This window comes from Tetrahymena thermophila, assembly GCF_000189635.1.
Source record: "Tetrahymena thermophila SB210 genomic scaffold scf_8254803, whole genome shotgun sequence".
NCBI lineage: Eukaryota > Ciliophora > Oligohymenophorea > Hymenostomatida > Tetrahymenidae > Tetrahymena > Tetrahymena thermophila.
In genome coordinates, this window is record NW_002476559.1 from 1,509,728 (window position 1) to 1,524,288 (window position 14,561).

General features: G+C 20.9%; 3 protein-coding genes across 3 annotated transcripts; all 3 read left to right on the top strand. All coding sequences in view use genetic code 6, as the record gives it.

Annotated features, from left to right (window-relative positions):
* Nucleotides 1-2,904: 2,904 nt before the first annotated feature.
* On the top strand, nt 2,905-5,301 carry TTHERM_00013620 (hypothetical protein; the record flags this gene model as incomplete). Its single annotated transcript, XM_001008341.2, has 1 exon — nt 2,905-5,301. The coding sequence occupies exon 1, from the start codon at nt 2,935-2,937 to the stop codon at nt 5,299-5,301; it is 2,367 nt and encodes a 788-aa protein (XP_001008341.1). The 5' UTR covers nt 2,905-2,934.
* A 2,973-nt stretch (nt 5,302-8,274) lies between these two features.
* On the top strand, nt 8,275-9,039 carry TTHERM_000013629 (hypothetical protein; the record flags this gene model as incomplete). The annotated part of the gene is made up of 1 exon (XM_012795683.1): nt 8,275-9,039. The coding sequence occupies one exon, from the start codon at nt 8,275-8,277 to the stop codon at nt 9,037-9,039; it is 765 nt and encodes a 254-aa protein (XP_012651137.1).
* Nucleotides 9,040-11,536: 2,497 nt separating this feature from the next.
* TTHERM_00013630 (hypothetical protein) lies at nt 11,537-14,176 on the top strand (the record flags this gene model as incomplete). The annotated part of the gene is made up of 1 exon (XM_001008342.2): nt 11,537-14,176. One exon carries the CDS (start codon nt 11,537-11,539, stop codon nt 14,174-14,176), a length of 2,640 nt encoding a protein of 879 aa, XP_001008342.2.
* Nucleotides 14,177-14,561: the final 385 nt, after the last annotated feature.

The following is a 14,561-nucleotide window of genomic DNA, read 5'->3' on the forward strand; positions in this document are numbered from 1 at the left end:
TAAATTAAGGATTAATTATACTTAAATTCAAAGTCAGTGGCTATTATCATCAATCAAATAAATTAATATAAAATTCATGTGTTTTAAACAAATTAAGTAAAAACATTATAAATTAATTTAAATTCAATAATATAAACAGAAAATTTTATTTATTATTATAAAAAAAGAAATAAAAAAACTTTAAATAAATAAAATAAAAGAAATTGCTTTTCAGAGCAATTTTCAGCTTTAAATAGTTTCTGTTATAAAATAAGTAAAAGTTTAATAGTCAATAAGCTTTTCTTGTAAAAGAAAAATTGATCTTAAATAGCAGGGAAATAAAAGTTTTTAATTTACTTTATTAATGATTTAAATTATTTTAAACAAACTGTTTACTTCAAATAAAAAAATTTCAGGTATATTTTGAGTTTCTGTTTGATATAATTTTTTATGAGACAAGATAAATTGAAAAGAATTTTTTCAATTCAAAAAATTATATTCATCATCGCCCTCTATCTAATAAATAAATTATTAACTGAAATTAAAAAATAAAGAAACAAATAAATTTGTTTGCTAGAACTAAATAAAGCAAGCAGTAAGCTCTATTTATTTGCCAAAAAAACCAAAATTTAAAAGAAATAAAATATTTACTTAAAATATAGATTTATTTTTATTATTAAGTAATTTTTTTTATAAAATAATTTTTGCATGAAAAGTAATTTATGTTATACCAGATAAAGTATAATTGAAATAAAAGAGTAAAGTGAATAAATTAAAATCTTTCTAAATAAATGTTAAAGTATAAAAGCTAAAAAAATATTTAGTTTTATAACTATTTTAAGCAGACAAGTTTCAGTTTTTTTAAAAAATTCTCTTTCTAAAACTAAATAAGAACACGAATATTTGAAAAGTATATCTTCCATTAAGAGATTAGAGATTTATTGATTAACTTGCTAGATTGATTGAAATTAATTTACTAATTAAGTTATTTTAACATACATAAAATTCTTTTGATTAATAATAAGCTTATAATAAAAATAATAAATATTAGTAAGCTTTTATTGTTTTTAATTCATTCTCATACAATAGAAATATAATAATCCTTAGTCCTATATAAAAATAATAAAGCTTAATTTTTATAAATAGAATTTATGTATGATCGATCATTCTAATTAAAACAATCAACTTACCTATTTTTGATATACTAAACAATAAAGTCGAACTGTAGAAAATATTATTTATATTTAATATCATAAAAATAATTTATTAAAACATTTTTTATTTAATAAAATTTTTGAATTACCAAATAAAAGAGCTTTCAAATGCAGATATTAATCTACAAAATATTTATCTCTTACTAGAGAAATAATTATCAGAGAATAACAATATATTTTGATAATTTTTTTTATAACTAACAATCATTTTGTTGATAAGATAAACAAATTTTTTTATATTAATAATTTTATTTTTGATTTTCTTAGCAATAATGAAAATTTGATTTTATTAACAATGATCTTTTTTTGTTCTTGATGTTGGATATGATTAATTTTATTTAAGCTAATAATTTTTTAATTTTATTCAAAATAAAATAATTATATTTTTTTTAAAGTTTTAAATGAAATATCTTTAGATATTTTTAATATCATTAAATCAAAATTTTTTTGAATTTGCTGGTTGCGAGTTAATGAAATTTTACAGTAATAATATTTGCATCTTAAGATCAAGTACCTAAGATAAATAAAAATTCTAATTTGTTTTTAGATTTAGAATATTTTACAATTTAGTAAAAGAATATATTAATAATAATTTGAAATTATATATGAATTTTATTTATTTTCAAAGTCTAATAAGCAAGCAAGTCTGTCTTGGCCTCAATCAACAATTTAAGTTAGTATTCAAGAATAAAAATACTACAATGTTTTAACTATTAGAATATATTTTAGTTTATTCTACTATTTATGGATAGCAAATTAATCTTTTTAAGTTGCTATTTAAGCTTAAAAATTCTATTATTCTTTAAGAATTAATTAGAATATTTTAGAATAGAATAAAAGAATTTGTTTAAATAAATATATTTATTTTACAATTTAATTCACAATTTTTTTAAGTTTATGTTTAGTTTAATAAACATAAAACATTATATTTCGAATTTTATAATATCTTTATGTGATGTTTGATTTTATACTTTTATTTAAATAATTTTCCTTTAATTAATTGTATGTATTACTGAGTGAGTGATTGAAAGATAAATAAATACTTTCTTTAGCTACTTTAAACAAAATAATAAAATTAATAATATAGACAGAAAAAAGGAAGTTTATTAAATTTTTAATTTCAAATGAAATGAATTATAAACTGACAAATCTTATCTGATTTTAGAATATTTATTAGAATATTAATAATTTTTAAAAATTCTTTTATGAATCAGCATGTTTTAGAATAGAATAAAAGAATTTGTTTAAATAATGTATTTATTTAAATTTTAATTCACAATTTTTGTTGATGTTTTATTTATTTATTTGATAAATTTTAAATATTTTTTTTAGAATATTAATAACTTTACATTAAAGTAATAGAAATATTAAAATAGTTGCTGCTAAAACAAAGTGATATTTCTTTTTATACTTTTATTTAAATATTTTTCAATAAATAATTAACTGTATTATTGAGTGTTTGGGAGATAAATAAATACTTTATTTAGTTACATTTTTAAAGAAAATACAAAAAGTATTACATACAGAGAAAAATGGAAGTTTTTTCATTTTTAAACTTTTAAATGAATTATAAAGTGACAATTCTTATCAAATGATGTCATAAAATTTATTAGAATATTAATAATAATTGATATTATTAATTATATGCTGAATATTCTATTATTGTTCTTTATATTTAGAGGTATTTTAATTAAATTTTATAATTAATTAATCAAACTAAAATTTCTACCTAATTAATAAAATGGAAGACAGTGAAATTCTAGAAACTCAAATAGTGGATTTAACTCAACAGAAGAAAAATCTTGAAAAAAAGCTTGCCGAAGAAACCCAAAAGCTAACTTAGAGTAATGCTGATAAATAAAATTTAAACAATTAAGTTAGCACTTTAAATTGTCAACTATCACAAGAAAAAAACAAAGTAAGTAACCTTACTACCTAATTAGAGACAGATAAGAAAAATCTTAATTAATAACTAACAACAGAGAAAGATAAAAATACAAATTTAACTAAATAGCTTGATGACTTAAGGAAAGAATTAACTGATTAAACTAACAATCTTAAATCTGAATTAGCTCAGCAAAAAGAGAAAACAAAGGTATCTGAAGACTAAAACAAAACTCTCACCGAGTAAATTACTAACGCAAATAACCTACTCGCATTAGAAAAAGATAATTAAGTTAAGTTGAAAAACGGGTTTGAGGATGAAAAGAAAAGTCTAAACTAAACTGTGTAAAAAACTCAAAAAGAATTAGAAGTTCTAAAATCTGAAAATAAAACCATGAAAAATTCAATTGAAGAATTAAATAAATAATTATCTGAGATGAAATAAAATCTACAAGAAAAAATTGAGGGTTTAGATTTAGCTAATAAAAAACTATCAGAATAAGAATAAGAGATCTTAAATCTAAAACTGCAAAAAGAAAAAATCATCAAATCTATAAAAAAAAAAAAGTAGATTTATTTTAATCTTGAATAAAAATTTAATGATGGATAAAGCTAAAATAAAAAACTTTAATCCACATTAGATGATTCTTTAAGATAATAAAATTAATTTAAACAAGAAATCATCCAATTTTAAGAACGAATTCAAGCACTCACTGAAGAAAACAAAAGATTCTAGAATCAACTTTAAGTAGTATCTAAAGAACCGCAAAGTATCTAACAATTTTAAACTACTTCTTACGACTAGCAATTAAACTTAACCGATCTCTTTAAGAAAAAACCATAAATCAAAGATTTTTTCAACTTTTAATATGAAGAAAGTGAGTAAAATGTAACAGTAAGCTTATTATCATACTCAAAAGGATCATCCTACATCCTAAGCTAAATCTTAGAAAAGAATATCACTAAATAAAAAAATAATGACAATAGCATATTCATCCATAATCACAAAGTTAACGAATTGCAAAGTTCGCTGTTTCTCAACACTAAAAAAATGGGATAACCAATTACTTGCTATAAAAAAAATGAACACAATAACTAATCATTAAAAATGAAACATTAGTATTTTGATTAATAAGAAATATAAAATCAACAAATGATCCAAAGTTTCTTAATTGATCTGGTGTCAAATATAAGTGACGTCTAAATCCTTGTTGTAAATGAAGTTACTGAGCAAGAATAAAATTTGATAATGAAACTTAAATCAGATTTTTTGCAAAACAAGTATGCAAAAAATGATAAATAACTTATTATCATCCATTTACTTACATAGTATGATGAAGAACAAATTGAGGAATATTCTCAAAATATTCAAGGTTTCTTTAAATTAACTGAAAAATATCACTAAAACAATAAGTACTTCAAAGATCAAGATTATAAAAATATATCTCATTTTGTCATAGGTAATGAATATCTACAAGAAAAAGAAAAGTATTTTACTTTTCCAATCTATAAAATAAAGTAGATGATTTTCGAAGAAATGTTCATTGATGGATACTCTATTTATGATAGAATTTAAGAATTCTTAAACAAATATTACTCCTTTTATGTTCAAATCGATAACTAAGATGATATCAAGCGTCAATATCTGGAATAATAACCTTTATTAAAAAATGACAGAAATTAAATAATGATGAGTTCAAATTAGAATGATTAAGATAACATTTGTGAAAACAATTAAATTAAGGAACTGTTTATAAGAAAAGATAACAATCTAATTCTGAATGAAGAATTATATGATTTTTTGGAAGTCAAAAATTACAATTATAAACTTCAATAGAAAACCATAACTGAAGTAAATTACAGACTAGAAGTCTCCAACGATTAATAATAGCTCTTAGTAATTATCGAAATTCCTGCTAAAGTCGAATAAGCGAAAATTGAATTGTGTGTCAATACTAATAAGCTGCTAATTTTTGCCTAAAAGTTAATACCTAATAGTAATAAGTTTTAGAAAATAATATATTAACTACAAAATCATATCTTCTAATACTACGAAATATTTAAAGAACAACCTTTTTAAAATAAAGATGGTGCTTATATTGTCTGTCTAAAAAGAATAGAAAAGTATAGTTAATAAAAACTTGCCCAATTATGCAAGAACTTTGAATATTAGTTTTAGCTAAACTAATTTGATTTTAACAGTTCTCAATAGATAAAAGATTGATAAATAAATTTATAAATAAATAAACAAATATATTCTCATATATAGATAGATAGATAGCTCTTTACTATTAATGTATTTTTTTGTTTTTTATTATTTGTCCTTTGATTTAGTTAATGAAATCTGTATTAAAAATTATTATTTTTGAGCACATGAAATTTTTTTTTCTGCTTATATAATATTTGCACCTTAAGATGAAGTACCTAAAATAAATAAAGATTCTTTTATATTTTTAGATTTAGAATATTTTGCAACTTAGATAAGGGCAAATCATTAAATTCTAAATTTTTATTTCATTATAAAATCTTTTCCTCATTAGGGAGAAAAATATACTCTTGTTTATTATGTTAAATAGAATGTTTTCAGATATTGCTACATAATTAAATGTCAATATGTGAATCTTGAAGAAGAGGCTAATTGGTATAGCTCAATTTCTCATTCTATTCTTAAGATTTATCGCAATAAGGCAATAAGCGGGGAGAATCTATCTCTGTAATATTAGAATATCTTTATAATTTAGTAATAGAAATATTAAAACAATTGCTGCTTAGGCTAAGAGATGCTTATTTTTATTCTTTTATTTAAATTATTGATCATCTCTTTAGCTACATTTTAAAAAAATAAGTAATACAGACAGACTTACATAAAAAATGAATTTATTAAGTTTTAAAATTTCAATGATTGATAAACTGACAATTAATTTTTATCTGATGTTAGAATATTTGAAAATGTTAGAATAATAATAATAGTAAAAATAGTATCAGCAATTATTTAATATTAGTTGAATATTCTAAAATGATTCTATATATTTAGAAGTATTTAATTATATAATCAAAATAAAATAACCAACTAATAAATCAAATAGAAGAAACAAAAAAATTATATCTCGAATCCACACTTTAAATCTAGAGAGGCAAATATCTAAAAAAAGTTAACCAAATAAACCCAAATGAAGCAGCAAGAAGATCAGATTAACTACGAAGTATAATTTTATTTGTTAAAAGCTCAACTAAGACTCTAAAATAAGAAAATAAAGGATTTTACTATTGAATTAGAGACAGAAAAGAGTAATCTAAATTAATAGCTAACAACAGAGAAAATAAAATTTACAAATCTAACCTAATATTTAGAATACTAAAAAAACTAACTGATTAAATTGAAAACCTTAAATCTTAATATAAGCTCAACAATAAGAGAAAATAAACAATATTAGAAAGCAATCCGATAACTAAATAAAGATTCTCAATGAGTAAATTACTAATGTAAATAAACTACCCGTGCTAGAAATAGAAAAAGTAAGCAATATGACAAAAGAATCAGAAGGATAAAAAAAAATTCACACTGAGTTAATTTTTAAAGCAATTAAGCTAATCAAATTAAAAAAAGAGAAAGTAAGAAATCCGACAAAACAATCCGAAGACTAAATAAAGTAAATAAACTACTTGTGTCAGGATAAGAGAAAGTTGTTAACATAATTAAAGAATTTAAGGATAAATATCAGAATTTTTCAAAGCTAATAAATTTAAGTTTTTAAGTTAAATTCTTTTATATATGAATTTGATTATTTTAATAGAATAAAATAATATATTTAAATAAATATTGTTAATAAATAAAAAATTGAAATTTTCCTTTTCTCATTGAGTTTATTTATATTCTAATTAAATTTAATAGAATTTAAGGATTAGAATGAGTTTTAATTTAGTAAAATAATATACTTAAATAAATATTTTTTAAAAATTTATTATTTGAAGTTCCATCAGAATATTTCAAACCAAATAAATTTAATTTTATAAGTTAAATTCTTTTATAGATGAATTAGATTATTTTAGAATAAATAGAATAATATATTTAAATAAATATTGTTTTTTAATGAAAAATTTAAATTTTCCTATATTCTTTGAGCTTATATTCTATATTAATTATTTTATTTAATATGTTTTAAGGATTTGAATGTGTTTTATGTCAGTAAAATAATAAATAAATACATACATAAAAATAAATAAATATTTTTAAACAATTCATTATTTGATTTCATCATAATTTTCCAAAGCAAATAAATTTAAACTTTAAGTTACTTTTTTCTACGAATTAGATTATTTTAGAATAGAATAAAATAAATTATTTTAAATAGTATTTTTTAATAAAAATTAATAAATATGTTCTTTTTTTCTATTCTATTTTTAAATATATTCTAAATATTCTAATTTTTTATTAAATATCATCTTAATATTCTAATTTTTTATTAAATATCTTCTTAATATTCTAAATTTTTATTAAATATTTACTTAATATTCTAATTTTTTATTAAATATTTGCCAAATAATCTAAAATATCTCTTTATATTTCGAAGCATTTTAATTAAATTTAATTATTAATTAATCAAAATTAAATAAAATAACAACCTAATGAATAAAATAGAAGATTTAAGAGAATCACTAAATAAAAAAATAGATTCACTAAATGCAGAGAATGCTAACCTCTAAAAAAAGCTTGAAGACACCTAAAAGTTTACAATTGAAAAAACCAATTTAAACAATTAAATTAACTCTCTAAATAGTCAATTAACACAAGAAAAAAACAAGGTAAAAGATCTTACCACTTAATTGGAATCAGAAAAAAAAAATTTAACTACTGAGAAAGGTAAAGTAAACTCTCTGACAAAGAAATCTGAAGAAGAAAAGAAAATTCTAACTAACTAAATTACTAACCTTAATGCTGAACTTGCACAATAAAAAGAGAAAGTAAATAATTTGACTAAGCAATTAGAAGACTAAAAGAAAGCTCTTAATAACTAAATTAATAGTCTAAACAACTAACTGGTGTAAGAAAAAGAAAAAATTGATAATTTGAATTAAGAGGCCTTGGATGAAAAGAAAACTCTGTTTTCAGTTCAAAAAGAATTGGAAGTTGTAAAATCTGAAAAAAATACTCTGATTGAGAAAAATAAACAATTTTAGAAAAACTAATAAGACTAATATGATAATTTAAATGCAGAATTAAAAAAAGAAAAATAAGAATTTAACAATCTGCAAAAGGAGATGTAGAATTAACTTAAACAAAAAGATGAGTTATTAGATGCTGCCAATAAAACTTTATCAGAAATAAAAAAAGAAAACTAAAATTTAAACAGTTAGAAAGATAAAATTCTCGAATCAATAAAATTAAAATCATCAAAATATAAACAACTTAAATAAAAATGTCATGATACATAAAGTTAAAATGATAAACTTTAATAGTCATTAGATGATTTGTCTAGATAATCCCAAGAATTTAAATAATAAGTCATTTAATAGTAAGAAAGAATTAAATTAATCATAGAAGAAAACGAAAGATTCTAGAATCAACTTTAAGTGGTATCTCGAGGACCATAAAGTATCAAAGAATTTTAGACTGTTTCTTATAACCAGTAAATAAACTTATCTGATCTCTTTATGGATAAACCAAAAATCAAAGATTTTTTCAAATTTTAATATGAAGAAGGCATGTAAAAAAAAACAGTAAGCTTATTGTCATACTCAAAAGGTTCATCCTAAATCCTAAGCTAGATTTTAAAAAAGAATATCACTAAACAAAAAAACAATGAAAATGACCTCTTCATCTATAATCACGAAGTTAACAAAAAACAAAGTTCCCTATTTCTTAACACTAAAAAAATGGGATAACCAATTACTTGCTATAAAAGAAGTGAAAACAATCAATCATTACATTTCGATGAAAAAGAAATACAAAATCGCTTAATGATTCAAAATTTCTTAATTGACTTGATTTCAAATATTAGCGACATCTAAATCTTAATTGTAAATGAAGTTACTGAGCAAGAGTAAAATTTGATAATGAAACTAAAATAGGACTTTTTGTTAAGCAAACAAATAAATGATTAAAAATAACTAATTATCATCCATTTACTTACAAAGTATGATGAAAAGTAAATTGAGTAATATTCAGAAAAAATCCAAGGCTTCTTTAAATTAACTGAAATATATTAGGAAAACAATTAATACTTCAAAGATTAAGAGTGCAAAAATGTATCTCATTTTATTGTAGGTAATGAACATCTATAAGAAAAAGAAAAATATTTCGATTTTCCTATCAATAAAATAAGGAGGATAATTTTTGAAGAAGTGTTTATTGATGGATACTCTCTCTATGATAGAATTTAGGAATTCTTAAATTAATATTATACATTTTATGTTCGAATCTCCTAGAAGGAAACTGATACTTAGCGCTAAATGATTGGGTAAGGCTAAGAAGAGTAGTTCTTAAAGTAGAAAGATCAAGACAAATCGTATGAATTTTCCAGCAATTAAGATATTTAAAGCAATTAATAAATTTAAGGCAATTAAGAAATTTAAAAACATTAAGAAATTTAAAGCAATTAAGAAATTTAAAACAATTTAGAAATTATTCCTGATAGCGATTAAATTATAAAATTATTTATTCAAAATGAAAACGATTTAATTCTGGATGAAGAGTTATATAAGTTTTAGGAAGTCAAAAACTACAATTATAAACTTCAAAAGAAAGCTATATCTGAAGTGAATTACGATTTAATCCCCTCCAAAGATGAATTGTTGATTACAGTAATTATTGAAATTCCTGCTAAAGTTGAATAAGTAAAAATTGAATTGACTCTTAATACTAATAAGCTGCTAATTTTTGCATAAAAGCAAATACCTAACAGCAATAAGTTTTAACAAATAACATATTAACTACAAAATCATATCTTCTAATTCTACCAGATATGCAAAAAAAAACCTTTTGAAAATAAAGATGGTGTTTATTTTATTAATCTAAAAAGAATGACCAAGTATAATAAAAAAAAACTTGTAAATCTATGTAAAGATTTTGAAACTTAGTATTAACTAAAATAGCTTTATCACAATAGTTGAAAACTTATTCAATTTATATATAGATTAACAAATGAATAAATAAATAAATAAATTCCCTTATATTACTAAGTATTTGTTTTTAATATCCTATATATTGTAGTTCATTGAAAATTATTTGATTTGAATCTTATTAACTTACTTATTAATTTTTTTAATTTAATTTATCAATAATTCTAAAAATTTTTTTTTATAATCGAGAATCTAAAAAAAGAAATTTATCGATAAATTTTATAAAATAATTTTTCTTACCAATAATTTGAAAAAAATAGCTTGCTCATAGATATTAAATCTTACTAATATTTTATTTATATTAAGCTTAAAATACTTTATGAAAATCGTTATCAGCAAAGATAAAATATTATTGCTAAGAAGTCATCATTAAGATCACTGATTAGTATTGATTTAAATTTTGAATAAAAATTGTTTTTTTTGAGATCATGAAATTTTTTTTTCTGCTAATTTAATATCTGCACCTTAAGATCAAGTACCTAAGATAAATAAAAATTCTTTTATATTTTTAGATTTAGAATATTTTACAACTTAGATTAGGGGTAAATCATTAAATTCTAAATTTTTATTAAATTATAAACTCTTTTCCTGATTAGAGAGAACAATATACTCTTGTATAAATAGTTATATAGAATGTTTTCAGATATTACTACATAATTAAGTACCAATCTGTGAATCTTGAAGAAGAGGCTAATTGGTATTCTTCAATTTCTCATTCTATTCTTAAGATTTATCGCAATCAGTGGGGAGAATCTGGCTCTGTATGTATATTAGGCTGTGTAAAATTTAATGATTCTAATATGATAGGATATTTATAATTATTTTTATAGACAGAATATAAATTAGGAAGAAATAGAGGATTTCCTCTTTTAAATATTAGAATTAATATCTTTTCAATTTAGTAATAGAAATATTAAAACAATTGCTACTTAGACTAAGAGATGTTTATTTTTATACTTTTATATCATCTCTTTAGCTACATTTAAAAAAATATAAAATAAGTAATACATAGAGAGAGAGAGAAAAAAAAATAAATTTATTAAGTTTTAAAATTTCAAATGAATGATAATTTTTATCTGATATTAGAATATTTAAAAATATTAGAATAATAATAAGAATAATAACATTAATAAAAATAATACCAGCTATTATGAAATATATGTTGAATATTCTAAAATGGTTCTATATATTTAGAGGTATTTAATTAAATTTTATCATTAAATAATCAAAATAAAATAACCAACTAATAAATCAACTAGAGAAACAAAAAAAATTAGATCTCAAATACAGACTAGACTTTAAATCTAGAGATCTAAAAAAAGTTTACCAAAGAACCCCAAATGAATCAACAAGCAAATAAGATTAACTACGAATAATATTTAGAATAATAATATGAATTTCTTATTACTGAATTATAGACAGATTACAGTAAGCTAAATTAATAGCTAACAGCAGAAAAAAGAATATGCACAAATCTAACTGATTAAATTGAAAACCTTAAATCTTAATTATCTCAACAATAAGAGAAAACAAACAATCTTAAAAAGCAATCTGAAGACTAAATAAAGACTCTCAATGAGTAAATTATTAATATAAATAATCTACTCGTGCTAGAAAAAGAAAAAGCAAGCAATATGAAAAAACAATCCGAAGACTAAAAAAAAACTCTCACTGAGTAAATTTCTAAAACAAATGAGCTACTCAAGTTAGAAAAAGAGAAAGTGAGCAATCTAATAAAGCAATCTGAAGACTAAAAAAAAACTTTGACTGAGTAAATTACTAAGGCTGATAACCTACTCATATTAGAAAAAGAGAAAGTAAGTAATTTGACAAAGCAATCTGAAGACTAAAAAAAAACTTTCACTGATTAGATTTCTAAAGCAAATGAGCTACTCATGTTAGAAAAAGTGAAAGTAAGTAATCTGACAAAGTAATCAGAAGACTAAATAATAGCTCTTAATGAATAAATTACTCAAGTAAATAAACTACTTGTGTTAGAATAAGAGAAAGTCGTTAATATGACGAAAGAATTTAAGGATAAAAAGACAAATCTAAAGTAAACTCTGTAAACAACTCAATAGGAATTAGAAGTTGTAAAATCTGAAAAAAATACCATTCTTGAGAAAAATAAAAAAACAGAAGAATAATAAGTTCACTTAATAAATCAGTTGAAACATTTAAATGAAGAATTAAAGAAATAATTATAGGAGATGACATAGAATCTAAAAGAAAAAAATGAAAAATTAAATTTAGCTGATAAATAATTATTAAATTATAATGAAGAAATCTTATTCCTAAAATAAAAATAAACAAAAATCATAAATGCATTAAAGAAAAAATAGTAGAGTTATTAGCACCTTTAACAAAATTATAATGATGAATAAAGTTAAAATAAATAACTTTAATCCACATTAGATGATTTTTTAAGAAAACAAAATGAGTTTAAATAAGAAATCATAGAATTGTAAGAATAAATTCAAGGAATAACAGAATAAAAGCAATTATTATAGAATCAACTTTAGGTAGTATCTGGAGAACGACAAAGCATCTAACAATTCTAAATTACTTCTTACGACTAGTAAATAAACTTAACCCATCTCTTTATGGATAAACCAAAAATCTAAGATTTTTTCAGCTTTTAATATGAAGAAAGCATGTAAGACATAACAGTAAGCTTATTATCATACTAAAAAGGATCATCCTACATCCTAAGCTAAATATTAGAAAAGAATATTACAAAAAAAAAAAATAATGACAATAACTTATTCATCCATAATCACAAAGTTAATGAATATCTAAGTTCGCGATTTCTTAACACTAAAAAAATGGGATTACCAATTACTTGCTATAAAAAAAATGAAAACAATAACTCATAATAATTAACTAAAAATAAATATTTTGATGAATAAGAAAAAAAAAATCAATAAATGATTCAAAATTTCTTAATTGATTTGGTGTCAAATATAAGTGATGTCTAAATCCTTGTAGTAAATGAAGTTACTGAGCAAGAATAAAATTTGATAGCAAGACTTAAATCAGATTTTTTGCAAAATAAGTATGTTAAGGATGATAAATAACTTATTGTCATTCATTTACTTACAGAGTATAATGAAGAATAGCTTGAAGAATATTCTCAAAAAATCCAAGGTTTCTTTAAACTAACTGAAAAACAACAGTAAAACTATAAGTACTTCAAAGATCAAGATTATAAAAGTATATCTCATTTTATCATAGGTAATGAATATCTATAGGAAAAAGAAAAGTACTTTACTTTTCCAATCAATAAAATAAAGTCGATCATTTTCGAAGAAATGATCATTGATGGATACTCTATTTATGATAGAATTTAGGAATTCTTAAACAAATATTACACCTTCTATGTTCAAATCTCTCATAAATAAAATTTTACCAAGAGCAAATAGTAGGGGTAATAATGCTCACAATAAAATGATATAAATCAAAAAATATTTAATTCAAAATATAATGATTAACATAACATTTGTGAAAGGGATTAAATGAAATTATTTATTCAAAGTGAAAACGATTTGATTCTGAATGATGAATTATATGATTTTTTGGAAGTCAAAAATTACAATTATAAACTTCAAAAGAAAACTATAACAGAAGTAAATTACAATCTAAATCTCTCGAATGATGAATAATAGCTTTAAGTAAAAATCGAAATTCCTGCTAAAGTCTAATAAGTAGAAATTGAATTGAGTGTCAATACTAATAAGCTGCTAATTTTTGCCTAAAAATCAATACCCAATAGTAGTAAGTGTTAGTAAATAATGTATTAACTTCAAAATCATATTTTCGAGTACTACGAACTATTTAAAGAAAAACATTTTGAAAATAAAGATGGTGTTTATATTATCACTCTAAAAAGATTAGAAAAGTATAAGTAATCTAAACTTGCCTAATTATGTAGGAACATTGAATCTTTTTATTAGCTAAACTAGTTTGATTTTAATTGTTGAAGACTCAATAAAAGATAGATTGATAAAATATAATAAACAAATATATTCTCATATATAGATAGTCCTTTAATATTTAAAAAAAATGTCTATTGCTGGTAAACAGTACATATCCATTTATTTTATTATTTTGTAATTTAGTTTTTTATTATTTATTTTAAAATTAATTAATTAAAATTATCAAAAGATGAGGGTAAAGAGGGACATTTAAAGATTAAAAAAGCATGGAAATAACAATAATTTTATAATATTGATTAAATTTATTTTTAAATATTTTTTTTCTCATATATTTACACCCCTCCCTACCTAGCATTTTCATTTATTTTTAAATATTAATTAATATCTATCTCATTTTATTGCTTTTGGGTTTAAAAATAAATTAATGGTA